Here is a 16,916-nt window from a genome sequence, read left to right as displayed (position 1 = left end):
CTGTTTGGTGTCCTGGCACCGGTGTGCACAGTGACAAATACCAGGGCTAGACTCACCTGCCCACAGCTGAGCTTTGGGCGCTGGCTGGCAGAGTGCCCGCTCCCTCCTCCTCCCCTCCTTCTCCCCTCCTCCTCGCCCTCCTCCTCGCCCTCCTCCTCCTCCTCCAGCCTCCCTCCCGCTCCCTGATACAAGCTAACGCTTACTCCTCACATTCCTGAGAACCATAAATCCTCCAGGACTGCAGGGCCACCACCCCCAGGACGCCTCCGGGCCGCCTTCGCCCCGCACCCCACCCCACCCCACCCCACCTCCACCCAGCGCCGAGACGCTAGGGCTAGGGCTTCCTCTCTTTCTTCGAAGTTAGGCTGAACTTTAGGAGGATGAAGTCCAGTCTGGGTGAGGTTAATGATACACTCACCAAGGGGCTCAGGGGGTGCGGGAGGTATGGGAGAGCCTTCCACGTCCCCTTCCCGGGAGGGGGGCTCCCCCAGGTCGGGAAGTTCGCCTGCCTCCAGCCTCAGGGAGCACCCACGGGGCAGAGGAGGAAGCCGCGGCACCTCTTGGGAGGGCAGGGGCCAGGGTCCTAGTCCCTGGCTAGGGTGGCCCAGGAAAGAACCCAGGGATTAGCGGGTGGGCGAAGGGATTCCAAGGAATGGGAGACAAGGGAAAGGGAACCCGGCTCCGTCCTGCCCGAGAGAAGGGGGGGGGGGGACGATGACAACGAGGTGAAATCGACCAAGGTGCTTAGACACCCCCCCACACCCCCCGAAAGCCAGCATGGATAAAGAGATCGCGCGGGATGCAGACTCAAGCTTGCCCAGGATCTATCTGCCGGGGCCCCAGGAAGGCAGGAGAAAGCAACCTCCCTCTCGCGGCTCCAATTTCAAAAAAGGGCTGGACGTCCGGGATGCCTGATTCTCCCCGATCCTTCCCCCACCCCCTCCCCCGCCTCCCCACCCCCTCCCCTCGCTCCCCCGCCACCCGGTCGCCCCGATCGGGGTCTGCACTTACCAGGTGGCTCTTCTCGGCTTCGTGCGCCCCGCGCGGGTCGCCGGCCCCCGGCGTCTCGGCGGCGGCGGCCGGCGGCTCGGCCGCTCCCGGCCCCTCCGGGGCGCGCAGCAGCTGCTCCCCGATCGGGACGCCGAGCTTCCTGAGCTGCTCGTCCGCCTCGGGGTCGACCACCAGCAGGCGCACGGCGCTGGGCGCGGCGCGGATGCGGCTCACCACCTGCTGGTGCGTCTCCTTCTCCACGTTCTCGCCGTTCACCTCCACCAGCCGGTCCCCGGCCAGCAGCCCCGCCTTCTCGGCCGGCGAGCCCGGCTCCACCAGCCGGATGAACTGGCCCACCTTGCCCTTCTCCCCGTGCAGGTGGAAGCCGTAGCCGTTCGGGCCCTTCTCGAGGCAACAGAGCCGGGGCAGAGGTGCCCCGGCCGCCGAGTCCGCGCTCATGTCGCGCGGCGACCGCTCCGCGGGATCCCGCCGGGAGCTGGGGGAGGGCACGGTGGCCGAAGTTTCCTCTCCGCCCGGAGCGCTGCGAGGCCGGAGTGGGGGGGAAGGTGGCGGGGAGGCGCCGAGCGAGCAGGTGTCCCGGGAACCGACGACGACGGGGAGAACCGGACCGGGAAGCGCGGACCAATCCCCGCCCCGCGCGGCGTCTGAGCCTCCCCGGACCCACCCGGCCCCTAGTCCGCGGGGCCGGGCCGCGCTGAGGGTGTGGACCACTTCGGACCAATCAGAGGCCAGAGACCGGGGGCGCTCGGGCCGGGTGAACCACACTGGCCAATGGGAAGGCCCGGGGGGCGGGGCCTGGGGCTCGGCGCGGCGCCCCGCGGCGGGCGAAGAAAGAGGGCTCAGGAAGTGGAAGTGTTTGTTACCAAGTGCCCGGTCGGGTTGGCGGGGCGGGGCTGGGGCGAGTTCCAGGTATGGCGCCGAGGCCCCCTGCTCCCCGGGGCCGCGTTCCGGCTTCTCATCCCTCCCCAGGCGCCCCCCACACCGGCAAGGACCCTCGCGTTACAACGGACCTGCAGCCCCAGTCTGCTCCACTTTAGGGGCGCGGGGAAGGGGACTAGGCTGTTAGTGGGGAGAGCGCCCCGCACACTGCACTGGGCCCCGAGGACCCGGGTGTGGCTAGGGGGCGTCGGAAAAAAATAAAGGGCCCATGCCCTCTTTGGACAATGCTAGGAGTCGTTCGGATGACAGCTTTTCTACTTGTGGGGTGACTGCACGATCCCGGAATCTGCGTGCATATAGGGGTCTGGGTCTGCAGGCTCAGCAGAAAGCCCGAGGCTGTTCTGCCTGTAGCCCGCCATGGACCACAGGCCTTGCAAGGAGCGGGGCCAGTGCAGTGGTTAGGAAGGAGGTCGTGGGGAGAGGTCAGGCAATCAATCTCAGGATACACTGCTAAGGCCCTTGCTTTTTATAACAGAGAAACAAACGAAAAAAGATGACTGTAAGGTAACCCTTATAGCTCATTCTTGTCAAATGAGTATTGTCCTAGGGGCAATCAGTTAGTTGGGTGCCCCTCTGAGAACAATTTAAAAAAAAAAAGTGTATCAAACGATTTGGGTAAGGATCAGTTCCCCCACCCCCATACACTAACAACCCCTCCTCCTATTACCCACTTCAAACAAGCAGCAGACATGTTGTACTTTCCAAAATACTGCAATTTAATTCTGAAAAACCACCACAATGCTGGAGGCCCAGAGCTGCCTGTGGGACGGGCTCTCCAATAACCTGCCACAGGCCCCAGAAAAGACCAGCAAGGTCAGACTCCTCCCTGCTCTGCCTGGGAGAAGCCACTGAGAGTTTCCTTATCACCCAAGTTAGAGCCACTGATTGCTCCAATGGGCGGCAAGATTTCTGCCTTGAAAGCAAATGCTGTTACCTCGGGAAATGTACAGTACATGCTTTCTCTCACTGCCTCCCCCACCCCTGGCCTGCAGAGCTGCAGTTAAGGTACCTGTAGGTCAAGTCCTGAATTTTTCCCCTGATCACTTCCAAGGTTGAGGCCAGAGTTTTGGGAGATGTGTGACCTTGGGCCTACATAAGCTCCTTGCTGCCCTTCCCCCCCACCCCACACACCACATGACTTTGTTTTGCATATATTATATTTGTTCACCCAGAAATGGATGACTTTCCACTCCTTAGCCCGACTTAGGAGAGTAGAGAGAGTGCCGCGTGGGCCCCCATGTCTACATTCAGCTAGAGGCCAGTGTCTCACCCCTGCAATCCTAGCCACTCAGGAGGCTTGAGATCTGGAGGACTGAGGTTTGAAAGTTTAGGAGACGCTTATCTACAATTAACTAGCAAAAAGCCAGAAGTAGAGCTGTGGCTTAAGTAACGGAGTGCCAGTCTTGAGCAGCAAAGTGAAGGGACAGTGCCTAGGCCCTGAATTCAAGCCTTAGTACTGGCAGAAAGAAAGGAGGAAGGAAAGAAAGGAAGGAAGGAGGGAGGGAGAGACAGAGACAGAGATAGAGACATAGAGAGGGATGGTAAGGAAAAGGGAGCACTGGGATTTCCAAGTTCTTTCAGGGAGATTTGCTTGACTCTGCCCCCCTGCTCCCAGAGCCAGGGGTTTTTCTCCTATGGCTCTTAACCCAGCCAGCTGAGCAGTACAGTAGCTTGGAGACTTAAGTAGCTCTAGGACTGCACACCTGCCAAATGATTGGAGAGGGGAGGAGCATCCTCCTAGCTCCGGCTTCAGGAGTCTGGAGGTATAAACAGAAAGGTGGATGAGACAGGAACTGGGTGGTAGGGATTTGGGGGTGGAGAGCTCCTCTGGGCTCTGAAGTCCAGAGAATAGGAACCAGTGTTTCCAGGTGCCTGTGTGTGTGGGGGGGGGGGAGGGGCAATTAGGAAGGGCCAGAATCTCTTGTGCTCCTCTCTCTGTCCCAAGGGCAACAGCTCTTGCCTTCCCCGAGGCTTTGGTCTAGCTCCCAGTACCAGGACCCATCTTGCTGGGGAAGGCTGTTTTCCTGGGGAGCTGGAGGAAGTGAAGATTGGGGTCTGCTCAGCCTCTCCCTCGGAAGTGAGGGTTGGGGTACCGCCTCTACCTGCCCTCACACCCTGGAAGGGCATCCATGTCATCTGGCGCTCAACTGGGCACTACCAGCCTTGTTGCTAGTGGGGGAAACCCAGTCTTTCATTACCTGAGTCCCAAGTACGCAGAGAGGAAAGGTTTTCTGGGCACGCCGGTGCCTTTGTTTTTTGGTATTATGTGTCATTCTGATAAAATGTGAACTATTTTACCGGCTCCTGGGAGGTAAGACGGTACAGGAGCTGGGGTGACAGCTGGGGTGAGAGCTGGAGGACAGCTCCCTTGGGGGCCGGGACTGTGCGGTGGGGGCCTCAGCGCTCCCCCTTGGCTGGACTGCTCATTGTCGGCCAGTGTAGGGGAGACACTGCCTCCCAGAGGGCCTCGGCTCCGCCCCTCGGGAGTCACAGGAAGGAGCAGCAGCTGGGGCGCTGCTTCTGCGACTCCACGTAGTCGCGTATCTGGAAGCTGGGTTCACTGGCTTGCCGCGCTGCACGGTATTTCAGCTCCCTAAAAGAAGAAGAAGAATGGGCTGGGAATGCAGCATGTGGGGGGGGGGGGCGCCCAGGGGCTAGGTGTGGAGCTGGGCCCACTGGAGTCAGTCCCAGATGGTGCCACCCCGCCCGGCATGGCCCCCTCCCCTGCTCGGTGCTCACTTGGCAATGGCCAGAAAGGCTAACTCCACGTTCATGCCCGTCTTGGCGCTGGTCTCCATGAAGGGGACCCCGTACTCCTGTGGGGGAAGGACAGAGGGGTGCTCAGGGCCAGTCTCTGGCTACCCCTCACCCCACCCACCCCATGGGTCGTCAGTCACTTACCCTAGCCAGTGTCTCTCCTTCCTCCACTCGGATCATCCTTTCGTTGTTCACGTCTGCCTGTCAAACACAGAAGGGTCACTCCGGGGAAGGAAGGCTTGACCCCAGCCGGCCCAACTTTTGCCCCAGGAGCAGGTATTGCCTGCCCTCTGCTGGTGACTGTGCGCAGGTGTGATTGGACCGGAGCCAGGGTTTCTGCCTATGGGGGCTGGAGATCTCACCTCTGACCCTGGGAGGCACGCTAGCTATTCTCCTTAGCAAAGGGTGTGGTGACCCAGCCTCAGTGGAGAGATGATAGCAGTTGAAGATAATCCTTTGTAGCCTTAGCCCTTGACCCTTGACCCTATTCACTAGGATCTCATGGTAGCTGGCAGCTGAGCAAGTCTGTATCTTTCTGTAAGCACATCTTGGACTTTCCCTAGGAGGGATGAGATAGGCAGAAGTAACCAGCCGGGTCTGAGCCCTGCCTGGAAGAGAGTCCTTGGCCAGGCTGGGTGGGGCTGATGTTGCGGTGGGAGGAGAGGAGGGGCAGGGTGGACTGGTGCTACCACTGGGCCACTCACCTTGTTGCCTAGCAGCAAGATCACCACATCTCTCTGGGCATACTCATGAATTTCTGTGAGCCAGGCCTATGGGAGAGGAGGAACTGAGCCAAGCCAAGGCTGATGGCCAGGCCATTCTTCTTCTGGAGGGCCCTATTGAGGATTCTAAGAGCATATAAGGGGGTCAGTGATCAAAGGTAATGCGACTGGCTGTGTGTAGTGGTATACACCTGTGATCTCAGTACTCAGGAGGAGGAGACAAGATAAAAGTTCTAGGCCAGCCTGGGTTACATAGCCAGACTGATTAAAAAAAAAAAACCCAAGGGCTGGGGATGTAGCTCAGTGGTAGAGCACTTGCATGAGGTCCTGGGTTTCATTTTCAGCATGAAGAGCAAGAGGGAGCACTGGGATTGATTAGTAGTGTCTGCCATGAGCCTGGGCTTAGGAGTGGCAGTCTGAATGCCATGAAGTTTCCATTATTTTGTATCTATATGCTTTGTCCTCCCAGTTTACTTGTGAGCACAGTGCTTGAGGTCAGGGAGTGTGTAAAACCTACACGGCGTGCATGGAATCGGTGCTTATATTTATGAGGTAATTGTCTTTGTGTTCCAATGGTCTGGTTGTGAGGACTTAGCTACTCACTCTGTCTTGCCTGAGTTACAGCTCAGGCTACATGTGGGTAGATTTTTCCGGTTGGGCTTTGCCCTGGGTTTGTATGGATAAATATCCAGGGCAGAGCTAGCACTGTTCTGAACACTTTGACACAAAGCACACTCATGAATCATGGTCAAGGCTATGCAGGTGGCATGGGGCACAATAGCCTGCTTGGTCTTCAGGCTCGCACGGCAATCAAATGCCCAGTCACAGGCTGGGAGTTCCTTAGCAGGTGCCAGGATTCCGTGGTCTGCCCATTCCCACAGAGCTGGAAATAACAGGGCCTGCGGAAGCCCCACCGTGGCAATTTCCCAAGAAGGGAGGACCTACCCGGATGTTGTCGAAGGAGGACTTATTGGTGATGTCATACAGCAGGAGCAAGGCTGGAGGGGGGCAGAGAACAGCAGGGGTCAGGGAAGCAGCACAGAGGGGTGTTGCAGACAGGTGGGGGGGGGAGTGGACTCACCCTGAGCATCTCGGTAGTAAGCGTGGGTAACGCTGCGGAAGCGCTCTTGCCCTGCCGTGTCCCAGATCTAAGAAGGGAGCAAAGGTCAGAAAGGAGGTGGGGCAGGGACTGTGGCGGAGGGGGCTGTCTGTCTGATGTTATAGGTTCTTAAGGTCTCTCGGGTATTTGACAAGGCCAGGCACTGGTGGCTCACACCACTGGCTGCTCACGAGGCTGGGATCTGAGGACCCTGCTTTGAAGCCAGCCCAGTCTATGAGACTCTTATAGCCAATAAACCAGCAAAAAGCTAGAAGTGGATCTGTCGCTCAAGTGTTAGAAAATCAGTCTTGGACAAAAAAGGCAAGTGAGAGTATGATGCCATAAATTTAAACCCCAGTATTAGCACACGCGCACACTTGCACACACACACACACATACACACAAATTAATGACATCACCCATTTGGTACTGTCTCTCCCAGCGTGTGTGTGTGAGTGTGTGTGCGTGTGCAAAGAGCCCCAGCTAACTGGGGAGGAGCTGGAGGGATGGCTGAGGCATTTTGAGTTACTTTTGAAAGAAGAGAGTGCCTGGGAACAGCTTTTCTGCAGACAGGGCACAGAGAAAAGCCATTTCCTCTCGTGGGCCCCACAGGAAGTTACCCCAGGCGGAGGGGCTGGGCTGCAGGCCTCTGTGGTTCAGGATGAGGACCAAGATTATGGGCCTCCACCTCCCAACCCGTCCCAGCCTCTGGTCTCACCTGCAGCTTCACCCTGGTGCCATCCACGGTCACCACCTTGTTCTGAAAGACAAGAAGGCAGAGGGTGGGGAGGGCAGGGGGAGCTGGAGCCTGAGCTCTGACCTCTTGTCCTGGCCCCTCTCCAGGACTACAGGCGGTGTGGTGAACCCAGATAGATCTTTACTCAGATCGCCCCATGAGGGCAGCGTGGTCTTTGCCCCCAGACACCTCCACTGAAGAATCTTCTCCTGACACAACAGAGCAAACCTGCATGGCTCCCTCCAGGGATCAGCCAGCAGCATGGAGATAGCACTTGCCCACCGCCATCTTTTCCTCCTTCAGAAAAAGCCCCATGACTGTCACCAAGTGCTCGGAGACCAGGGGCCCACTAGCAACCGGAGGTCCTCAGAGGCTAGACTGGTAGCACCAGCTTCCCTCTACCTACCCACAGTTTTCTCAATGCCACTTTGGCACGTCCAAGATGGAGTCTGTGTGTGTGTGTGTGTGTGTGCGCGCGTGTGCGTGTGTGCGTGTGTGGCCTGTGACCAGCAGGGGGCCTTGATGGGGGGAGGGGTCCAGCTCAGAGGACCAAGCGAGAGGGGTGCTCAAGGCTCAGGCCATGGGACGGGTCTGCCCTCGCCCTCTTAGGGGCAGTGCCCAGAGGTGGAGGAGAGAGACTCAGTCTTGGTTTTCATGTCCTATCAGGGGGCAGGGTGCTGCCCCACTCTGATGGCTCTCCTCTAAGCTGGCCGCCTCCCTTGTGGTGGGAAGGGACCCTGAGGTCCTCCAGGCAGTGGGCCACAGGTATCCTCAGGAGCCGGGGGTGGGGGGCAAGTTGAGAGTAGCCCCCTGATCCTGAACCCCAGCGAGGGCTCACTGCCGGGAGGAGGGGCCTGTGGCCACCTCACCCTGAAGTCTATGCCGACCGTGGCTATGAAGGTCCCGGACAGGAAGGCCCCATCTTTGAATTGGATCAGGAAACAGGTTTTGCCGACACCAGAGTCTCCCAGAAGCATCACCTAGGAGATGGGGGAGGGGGGCAGAGGCAGTTAACAAGCATTAGGGAGAGGGGGGAAATCTGTGGGAGTTGAGGGGGGAAGGTGGAAAGGGGATCAGTGGAGGGGAAGACAGGGTTGAGGGGCACCCCTGTCCCAGAGAGCCTGCCGCTGGCCTTCTCCTCCCTGTGTCTCCTGTCATGCTCCCAGGCTCTCCCTCTGACCCTCCATCCCTGTGTGTGGTCCTAGAAGCGGAGTTGAGACCTCCAGCATGTTTCGTGACCCCGGAGAACCTCCGTTTGTGTGTTCTAGACTCTGGGCATCCACTGCCACCCAGCTCAGGGGTTCTGGCCCTTCTGTGTGTGCCACTCAGGTACACGCACAGGGGTCTGAGTGGGACAGGCTCCTACTCCAGGAAGTTTATCCGAACCCCATAGGTAGGCTGGGGTGTTGTCAGCTGCTGGCCCAAGTCTATGTAAAGTGACAATTATTTGGGTTTCTTTGTAGGTCAAGCATTTATCTGGAAGTTTCTAATGAGGGTTTCTGTTTATAAATGGCTTGCATGAATTAGGGAAGGGTAGAATTTACACCCTGGTGAGGAGACACTTAGTCTGAAATTCTTTCAGCAGAAACCTCCTAAATGGGGCAAATGGCTGCAAATTGGCTGCCCTGGGTCACTGCAGGGAACATGGAAGAGTGGGGGAGGGGAGCTCTTTGCTTAGTTGTTCTTTAGTCTTGAAGGATCATCTGTACCAACTGCCTTGCTACTTAGGGTTCAAGCCAGTACTGGTGCTTGAACTCAGGATCTGGGCAACTACTCCTTTTTTTCACATGAGCCACAGCTCCACTTCTGTGACTTTTTTTTTTTTTAATTTAGTAGTTCATTGGAGATTAGAGTCTCACAGGCTTTCCTGCCTGGGCTGGCTTTGAACCAGTATACTCAGATCTCAGCCTCCTGAGTAGCTAGGATGACAGGTGTGAGCCACTGGTGCCTTGCCGAACTAGGCTGTTAAATTATTTTGATGTTTTCAGCTTGAGTGGAGCCCAAAGGTTTCCTGCTGTGACTGTGCGTGTGTGCGTGCGTGTGCGTGTGCGCGTGTGTGTGTGTCTTAGGATTAGTTAACTTTGCTGGAGAGACAGGGGAGCTGAGCAGAGCAGCATAAGGCGGGGTCCTGGCTTGTAAATGGTGGGCTTTATGACTTTGGGAAGGTTCCTTAGCCTTGTGGTGGTCTGGTTTCCATAGTAAGGGTCAAGGGGCTTGAACTCTGGGCCTGGGCACTGTCCCTGAGCTCTTTTCCTCAAGGCTAGGGCTCTGCCACTTTGAGACACAGCGCCACTTCTCCTATCCCTCTATCTGGGCTCAGACTCAGGACTGGGGAAAGGTCTTGGCAGGCTGGGGAATGACTCTTTTGCGGATGCAGCCTGGTCACAGCACAGATGGGGGTGGGGAGAGAGGGGCCTCTGGCTCCTGTGCTCCTCCCTAGCTCTGGGTCCCAAGCTCAGATGAGGAAGGAGGGAGACAGAACCAGCGCCTGTGTGCTTTACCCATCGCAGCTGCCTTGAGTAAACCATGCAGCCAGCCACCCCACGAAGCAGGTCCACCAAACACAAACAGCGTCCCGGCTTCGCCACCTCCTAGGCAAACAGCCCAGCTGGCTTGTAGGGCAACAAGGTCAGGAGGGCCCCATGAGTCTGGGGGAGGCTGGCCATCCACAGCTCCCCTCTTCCCCAAGGTGCAGGGGGCCCATTTCCTGCCACAAGCCCACACAGGACGCTTATCTCAACGGTTCTGAGCTGGTGGCTGGCCACATGGTTTCCCTTAAAATGATGGGGTGGAGGCTGGAGGCTCGCAGTGAGATGGAGACCCAGTGTGGGGGAGGAAGGAAGGCAGAATGCAAAGTGTGGACCTGCTCAACATGTCCCTCAAGAGTTCCTGGCATAACCTGGTTTACAAAATCGCAACCCCATTTGTACAACTCAGTAGCAATAATAATAACAACAATAAGTTCCCCGGGACTCAGGCTGAGGACACAGAGAGAGGAGACAGGCCACAGTCCACCCTGCCCCCAGTGACTTCTACACAGGACACCCCCCCCCCCCGCCCCGAGAGCGCATGCACCCCAGAGGGCTGCCCTCACTGCTGTCCCAGGTGGTGGATGTTGAAACCAACCCCTTCCATCCTCCTCAGGGTCTAGAAACTTCCAGGTGGGCCTGTGCTCTGGATAGCACAAGCCACCTGGAGGGGGTGGGGCTTGACTTCCTGCCAGGAGGAAGGTGGGAGGCAGTGCCTAGGACTTGCAGCAGGGAGGGCTGGATAAGTCAATAATTTCAAACCTTGGGCTTTAAGACTGGCAGCCAGGTCTCTACTGAGAGCTTAGTTTGGAAAAGGCATTAAAGTAGCCCAGACCACCAAGGGTGCCCTTTCTGAGTCTCTAGTAGGGGAGGTGGGGGTGGTGGCCATTTCTTAGCTCCTGCTAGTCTGTGCCAACTACGGCTGGGCACTTAACCCTTACCAAGAGGGACAGAATCTCAGGGCCTCCTATTGGCTAAAGCATGGCAGGAGAGAATTGGGTTGGGGTCCATGGGGCAGGGAGTCTCAGCCTTCCAGTCTTCCTTATCCTATGCCCTCTGAGCCAGCCCAGACCCCTAGACATGGCCCCAGGGGCTGAATCTTCATCTCCCTCCCCTCCTGAGTCTAACTCCGGAGGCAGGCAGAAAAGAGGGGCGCGGGCCAGGGAGGGCCAGGGTCCCAAGGCGCAGGAAGGGGTGTCCGTCAGAGCGGGCACCGGAGTCCCCAGCGCTGGGCGTAGCGCCCACCCACCTTGCCCGTGAGATCGTAGCTCGGACTGCAGGGAGGGGAGCGCTCGTGGGCCTCGCCATCCCGGGAGGCAGCGGCGCCGGGCGTGCCGGTCATGTCCCCGGATTGATGAGAGGCGAGCGAGCCGGGGCTGGCCAGCCGTGGAGGGACCGCTGGAACCGCCCCGCCCCTGGCCACACCCACTGCTTCCTCCCCCTGCACCAACCCGCGGGGACCCCGCTAGGCTCCTCCCTCCTTCCCCGCCATCCCGCCTCCCCCGCCCCCCCCCCCCCCGACGACGCCAGCCGGTGCGCACGGGGCGCACCGCGCGCGCGCGCTGGGAGGTGAGGGCTGCGCCCCGCGCATCACCGACCCCGCTTCGTGATCTTAGGACCTGGGCCAAAGCCAGCCCTCGGATCGCTTCCCCGCGCCACCCCGCACTCCCAGGTCGCAAGCCTGGGGTGAGGCTCTCATCAGGGGGCGCAGGTCTGGCCTCGTCCGGGCCTGCGGAGCCGCGCAGCGGTCCCGCTGTCACCGCGCAGCTCGGTCAGCAGGGGGCGCCCGCGTCCCGGCCCGCTGGCGGGCACACGGAGCCTGGGAGGCCGGAACCCCCCCTGCGCCATCGCAGAGCGGCCTTTGCCTACAGTTCCCTCTGCGGTGGTGCCAGGGCCGTTTCCCTCCTGCGGGTGCACTCCAGCCCCAGCTCGTTTAAACAAAACCTTGTTTACAGATATTCACCTTGACGCACCTAGGTGCCCCAAGTTGGTGCTAGGACCTTTGTTCTTTCCCAGGATGCCATCTTTTACCCTCCCTCTCCCCCCCCCCCGCTTTAGTCCAGAATGGCCCACCATGTGGCAGCCTTCGCCCGTGGGCTTTGCTTCGGAGGCAGGGTGGGAATTAGTCACAACGACCCTCATCCTGGCATCTGGGGTCCTTTGGAGCCGTTTCCGGTGCATCCTCGCAGCTTCTGGTGACAGAGGTTGCCCATAGTGGGGTTGGGGGACTTGTGGCCTGGGTCAACTTTTCAATGACCCCCCTGGTTGTGTGGGGACAGAGGGGTGAGGGGCGCGTCTGGCTTGTGGGTGGCAGAAGGTATATGGGCACTGCTTGGAGATTTTGGCAACTGCTGGAGCTCTCGTGGCTGCTGGGTCAATGGCTCAGGGCAGGGAAAGAGGGGACCTGGTATAGCGCAGGGAGTTTGCAGTGGTGGGTGCGTCACATCCTGGTCTGTGCACAGAATGGGACTCGGCCAGGGGTGCAGGGGATCCCCAGCCCTTCACAGACCTGCAGGGCTATGGGGATGCCAGAGGCTCTTAGGAGTAAAGAGTTCAACGCCATGGCCTCTGGGCCTCTAGAGGGCACACTCAAGAACCCTGCCAGGCTCAGGGTGTTTAATACAAGAGATTATTTCCTCCCTTTCCACTGCAAACTGTTTGCTAAGAAGGATCAGATTGTGCACCCAAAGGATACACTGAAGTCTTAAGTCCCAGTACCCTAGAATGCAACCTTATTTTTTTTTAGTTGTAATTGGTTAAAGTGAAGTCATACTGAAGTAGTGCGGGCCCCTAATCCAATATGAGGGTGTCATAAGCAAGAGCCTCTGGTGTCCACATAGCAACAGCACACATCTGTGCAGAGCTGGGTGGATGACACCACCCGCAGATGGGCAGAGACTGAATTCTCTCTGTTGGCATCTAGCCGTCCAAGCCTCCCTGGAGCCCAGCTGGTCCCAGTCTTTGGGAGAACCTGGGTGCTGCTGTTCCAGGATGGATTCTGTGCCTTGGCCCGCAGCCTGACTGTCCCTCCACCCCACCTCACCCTTGCCCCCAGACAGTCACCTGAAGCCATGGGCAAGCCCATTTCTAGTTTTCCCTTTCTCTCTTCCAACCAGTGTGGTATGCCATGTCCTAGCCGGAGTGTCACCTCACAGGCCTTGGGCTCCCATTTGTCCTAGACTCTAGGACCCAGAGGTTTCCAAAAACCCACCTGTAGAGACACTACCGTCTTTTCCCTGTCTCGGGGACACTAGGATTCCGGGGACGCGACAGTGCCAGAGAGGAGTGAGGCCCTCTGCCAAGACCTTCCAAGTTCAGAGGGGTCTGAGAGCAGCTCAGAGCACCATAGGCCAGGGTCAATATGGCCCAGTGAGGACTACAGAGCTGCGGAGAGCCGCTGGGCAGGGCACCTATCACCACACTGTTTGCCTGCCATTCCTGCCATTCTTTTTTTCCCCCTCCAAATTTTTCATGGTTGATGAGTTGGCCTGAGAAATCTATACACTTCAGTACACTTCTAGTTGTGCCGAGCCAATGGGGGACCTCTGGGGGACATGGGGAGCCTAAGAGCCAGATGGGGTAGGGGGAGTTGGACCCTTGGCCACATTCTAGGGTGTTCCTGTGGGCTCCTGGGTCCCTCCACTGGTGGCCACACCAGCCCCTACCGGTGGTCTGCCCAGTATCCCTTTTTGTCCTCAAGTTTTGTTGAGCTAAAAGTGGGATGGAGCCCTTGTACCCCCAAGAGGACACTCTTTTTTTTTTGTTGTTTGTTTTTTGTTTTTGCCAGTCCTGGGGCTTGGACTCGGCCTGAGCACTGTCCCTGGCTTCCTTTTGCTTAAGGCTAGCACTCTGCCACTGGAGCCACAGCACCACTTCTGGCCATTTTCTGTATATGTGGTGCTGGGGAATCGAACCCAGGGCCTCATGGATACGAGGCAAGCTCTCTTGCCACTAGGCCATATCCCCAGCCCCCCAAGAGGACACTCTTAACCCTTCTGGGTCCCAGCACCTCAAGAATCAAGACTTTTCTTTGTGCTAGTACTGAGGCTTAAGGTCAGGGCCTCAGGCTCTCAACCGACATTCTTACTCAAAGCTGGCGTTCTGCCACTTGAGCCACACCCCCATTATCCCACTTTTGGCTGGTTAATTGGCGATGAAAGTCTCACAGACTTTCCTGCCGGGCCGACATGGAACCTCCGTCCTCACATCTCAGCCTTCTGAGTAGCTAGGGTGACAGGCGTGAGCCCCCAGCACCCAGCAGAATCCAACTTCGCGTTCCTCTTCCTCTAAGAGCCCCACACGAGCACCCACCTCTTTCCAGCCATTTGCCCGCCGTGCGCAGAGCCCTGGCCCACAGCTGGCAGCGCCAGCAAAGGCTTACTGTGAATCCGATGCCCACGGTGGCTGAGAAGGAGCCTGGGATGAACTTGCCCTGGTCAAACTGAACCAGCAGAGACGTCTTCCCCACACCGCTGTCGCCCAGCAGGATGGTCTGGAAGGGAGCAAGGACGGGGTGGGGTGAGGCTGTGAGCCCACGCAGGCCTCTCAATGCAGCTCTGGCCGTGGGGCACACACACACACACACACACACACACACACGATTTTCTGTAGAAGTTATTGAACAACTCTCGTTCCAACCCTAGTTAACAAACGCCTGAAGTTACCATGGCGATATCCCTGGTGGACTTCCAACCCCAGGGGCAGAAGGAACCCGGGGTCTCCACTGTTATCTTCCGTTCTGTTTGTTTATCCACTTGTGTGGTGCTGGTACTGGGGCTTAACCCGAGAGCTTGGGCATTGTTGCTTAGCTTCTTACCTCAAGACTGGTGCTCTCCTACGTGAGCCACAGCTCCACCTCCAGCTTTTTGGCTGGCTAGTTTGGAAATAAGAATCTCATGGACTTATGGGCTGGGGATATGGCCTAGTGGCAAGAGTGCTCGCCTCTTATACAGGAGGTCCTAGGTTCAATTCCCCAGCACCACATATACAGAAAATGGCCAGAAGTGGCGCTGTGGCTCAAGTGGCAGAATGCTAGCCGTGAGCAAAAAAAAACAAGCCAGGGACAGTGCTCAGGCCCTGAGTCCAAAGCCCAGGACTGGCCAAAAAAAAAAAAAAAGAATCTCATGGACTTGGGCTGGGAAGATGGCCTAGTGGCAAGAGTGCTTGCCTTGTATACATGAAGACCAGGGTTCGATTCCCCAGCACCACATATATTGAAAACGGCCAGAAGTGGCGCTGTGGCTCAAGTGGCAGAGTGCTAGCCTTGAGTAAAACGAAGCCAGGGACGGTGCTCAGGCCCCGAGGCAAGCTCCAGGGATGACAAAAAAAGAAGAATCTCATGGACTTTCCTGTCCCAGCTGGCTTTGAATTGTGCTCCTCAGACCTCAATCTCTGGAGTAGTTAGGGTCACAGATGTGAGGCACTGGTGCCTGGCTCCCACTCCACTCCTATATTCTGAAGCCTGTCACTGCTATGTGCACACCAAGACCATGTTTCCCATGGCAAGTGCCAGGCAGACCATAGCTGAGACCGGAGTCCTCTAACGGTTAGCGTCAACAGGACAGCGTTCCCGCCTCCATCCCTGTTTCTCTCATGGGAATTCTTCTAATAGAAACCCTTGTACATTTAATTCCCTTTTGGTGTCTGCTTCTCAGAGGAACTAACCTAATGTGCATCGATGTCCTGAACACTGGTCCAAGGGATCAAACACAATCAGGACTCCAGGTGTGAACCCTGGGAGTAGTTCACATGACTCTGGAACAAGGCAGGCTTTTCTTGGACAGGTTACCATGTCAGGTGCCAAGCAGGGCTGAAGGAACGGAGAGAGGTCTGCACTTGAAGAACAGAGCTTAATTCTGTGTGGCTTTCATTTCCTCCTGGGATACAGAGCACCATTTATTTGCTTTTCAAATGAGCAGTGGCTTTATTAATTTGCATCTCAAAGCTAAAGTGCTTCCTAGAGAGAATATTCCAGAAGACTAGGAGTGAGTTCATACATTTCCTAAATAATAGGATAGGTTCAAATGTATCCCCCTTTTATCTTTTGCTTGGAGTCTGCTGGCTAGTGGCTGGGGCAGCTTTGGCTCTGCTACATGTATCTCTGACAGCTGCTAGGCTGTCTCCTTGGCCTGAGATAAAGGTACAGGAAAGCAGGGGGCAATGTGGGGGTCCCCGGCTGGGATTGTGGTCTGGCACCCCCCCTTCTCCTGTGGACAGAATTTTTAGAGAGAAGAACCCTGAATGAAGAAGGGTGCACCACAGAAGAGGGAGGGGAAAGTCCATCCTTCCATCTACTTTAGGACTGGAGCTCATGCAATTCTGGGGACCCTTGGAGGAAAAAAGAGCCTCCCGTTAAGATGATAACCTTTGGTATAGGGCCTTGGAAAGTTCTGCCGGGCGAGGGGCGTGGCAGTCTAGCTAGTCTAGTCTTATGGGAAAGCCATCAAAGCCCCACCAGGATTGCCAAAGAGAGTGCAGTGCCCCAGCCACGCTGCCCAGGGAAGTGCAGCTGCACACTGCTGGAAGTCCCCTGCTCAGCTGAGAGACTCACATCTGTGGTTTCCACGTGGGCTGTGCAACTCACTTCCTGTGGCAGAGTGGGAGACGCTCAGCAGAACTGGCTTTCCACCAGGGGTGCCTCCACCCATGACCATCTCAGGACCCTTGAATTCTGAAGCAATCCGTTTGCAAGGACACAGCAACCAAGAAAAGTAGCTGGACGTAGTCCGTGCCAGTGGCTCTTGAATCTGAGGATCATGGTTCCAAGCTAGCCGGGGCAGGAAAGTCTGTGAGACTCTAATCTCCACTAACCTACCAAAAAGGCCTGAAGTGGTGCTGTGTCTCAAGGGGTAGAGCATCAGCCCTGAGCAAAAGAAGCTCATGGACAGCACCCAGGCCTGGAGTTCTAGTGCAAGGACCATAAGAAAGAAGAAGGAGGAGGAGGAGCTCAAGCAAGTATCTGTCCTTACAACTCAGATAATCCAATGGATATGTTCACACACACACAAATATACACATGCACACACACAAGACATGCATAAATATACACATGTACATACAACACACATTCACTAGCATGCACACATGCAACTCATACACACATGTGCACATAACTTCTTCCATAA

At 57.1% G+C, this 16,916-nt stretch overlaps 2 protein-coding genes across 5 annotated transcripts in view; both read right to left on the bottom strand.

The window, feature by feature from the left end:
- The window catches only part of Slc9a3r1 (SLC9A3 regulator 1), an 18,932-nt gene extending 17,270 nt beyond the window's left edge, over window positions 1-1,662 (bottom strand). The window contains exon 1 of the mRNA XM_048365733.1: window positions 1,012-1,662. Coding sequence (XP_048221690.1) covers window positions 1,012-1,449 — 438 coding nt within the window. The 5' untranslated portion in view covers window positions 1,450-1,662. The remainder of the gene's footprint in view (window positions 1-1,011) is intronic.
- A 1,816-nt stretch (window positions 1,663-3,478) lies between these two features.
- Rab37 (RAB37, member RAS oncogene family) overlaps window positions 3,479-16,916 on the bottom strand; it is a 40,412-nt gene continuing 26,974 nt past the window's right edge. The window contains exons 1-9 of one of the 4 annotated variants that reach the window (XM_048366407.1): window positions 11,042-11,151; window positions 8,134-8,244; window positions 7,247-7,288; window positions 6,511-6,577; window positions 6,375-6,427; window positions 5,412-5,477; window positions 4,852-4,908; window positions 4,690-4,766; window positions 3,479-4,543 (exon numbers count right to left, since the gene is read on the bottom strand). In XM_048366407.1, the coding sequence (XP_048222364.1) occupies window positions 4,438-4,543; window positions 4,690-4,766; window positions 4,852-4,908; window positions 5,412-5,477; window positions 6,375-6,427; window positions 6,511-6,577; window positions 7,247-7,288; window positions 8,134-8,244; window positions 11,042-11,134 (672 nt within the window). In that variant the 5' untranslated portion in view covers window positions 11,135-11,151 and the 3' untranslated portion in view covers window positions 3,479-4,437. Of the gene's footprint in view, window positions 4,544-4,689; window positions 4,767-4,851; window positions 4,909-5,411; window positions 5,478-6,374; window positions 6,428-6,510; window positions 6,578-7,246; window positions 7,289-8,133; window positions 8,245-11,041; window positions 11,152-14,173; window positions 14,285-16,916 lie in introns of those variants that run through there. The other 3 variants (XM_048366408.1, XM_048366409.1, XM_048366410.1) reach the window with 3 other exon arrangements.

The sequence above is a fragment of the Perognathus longimembris genome, chromosome 17, assembly GCF_023159225.1.
Source record: "Perognathus longimembris pacificus isolate PPM17 chromosome 17, ASM2315922v1, whole genome shotgun sequence".
Taxonomy (NCBI): Eukaryota; Metazoa; Chordata; class Mammalia; order Rodentia; family Heteromyidae; genus Perognathus; species Perognathus longimembris.
The sequence above is the reverse complement of the archived record's forward strand: the minus strand, read 5'-3'. Positions and strand labels throughout refer to the sequence as shown.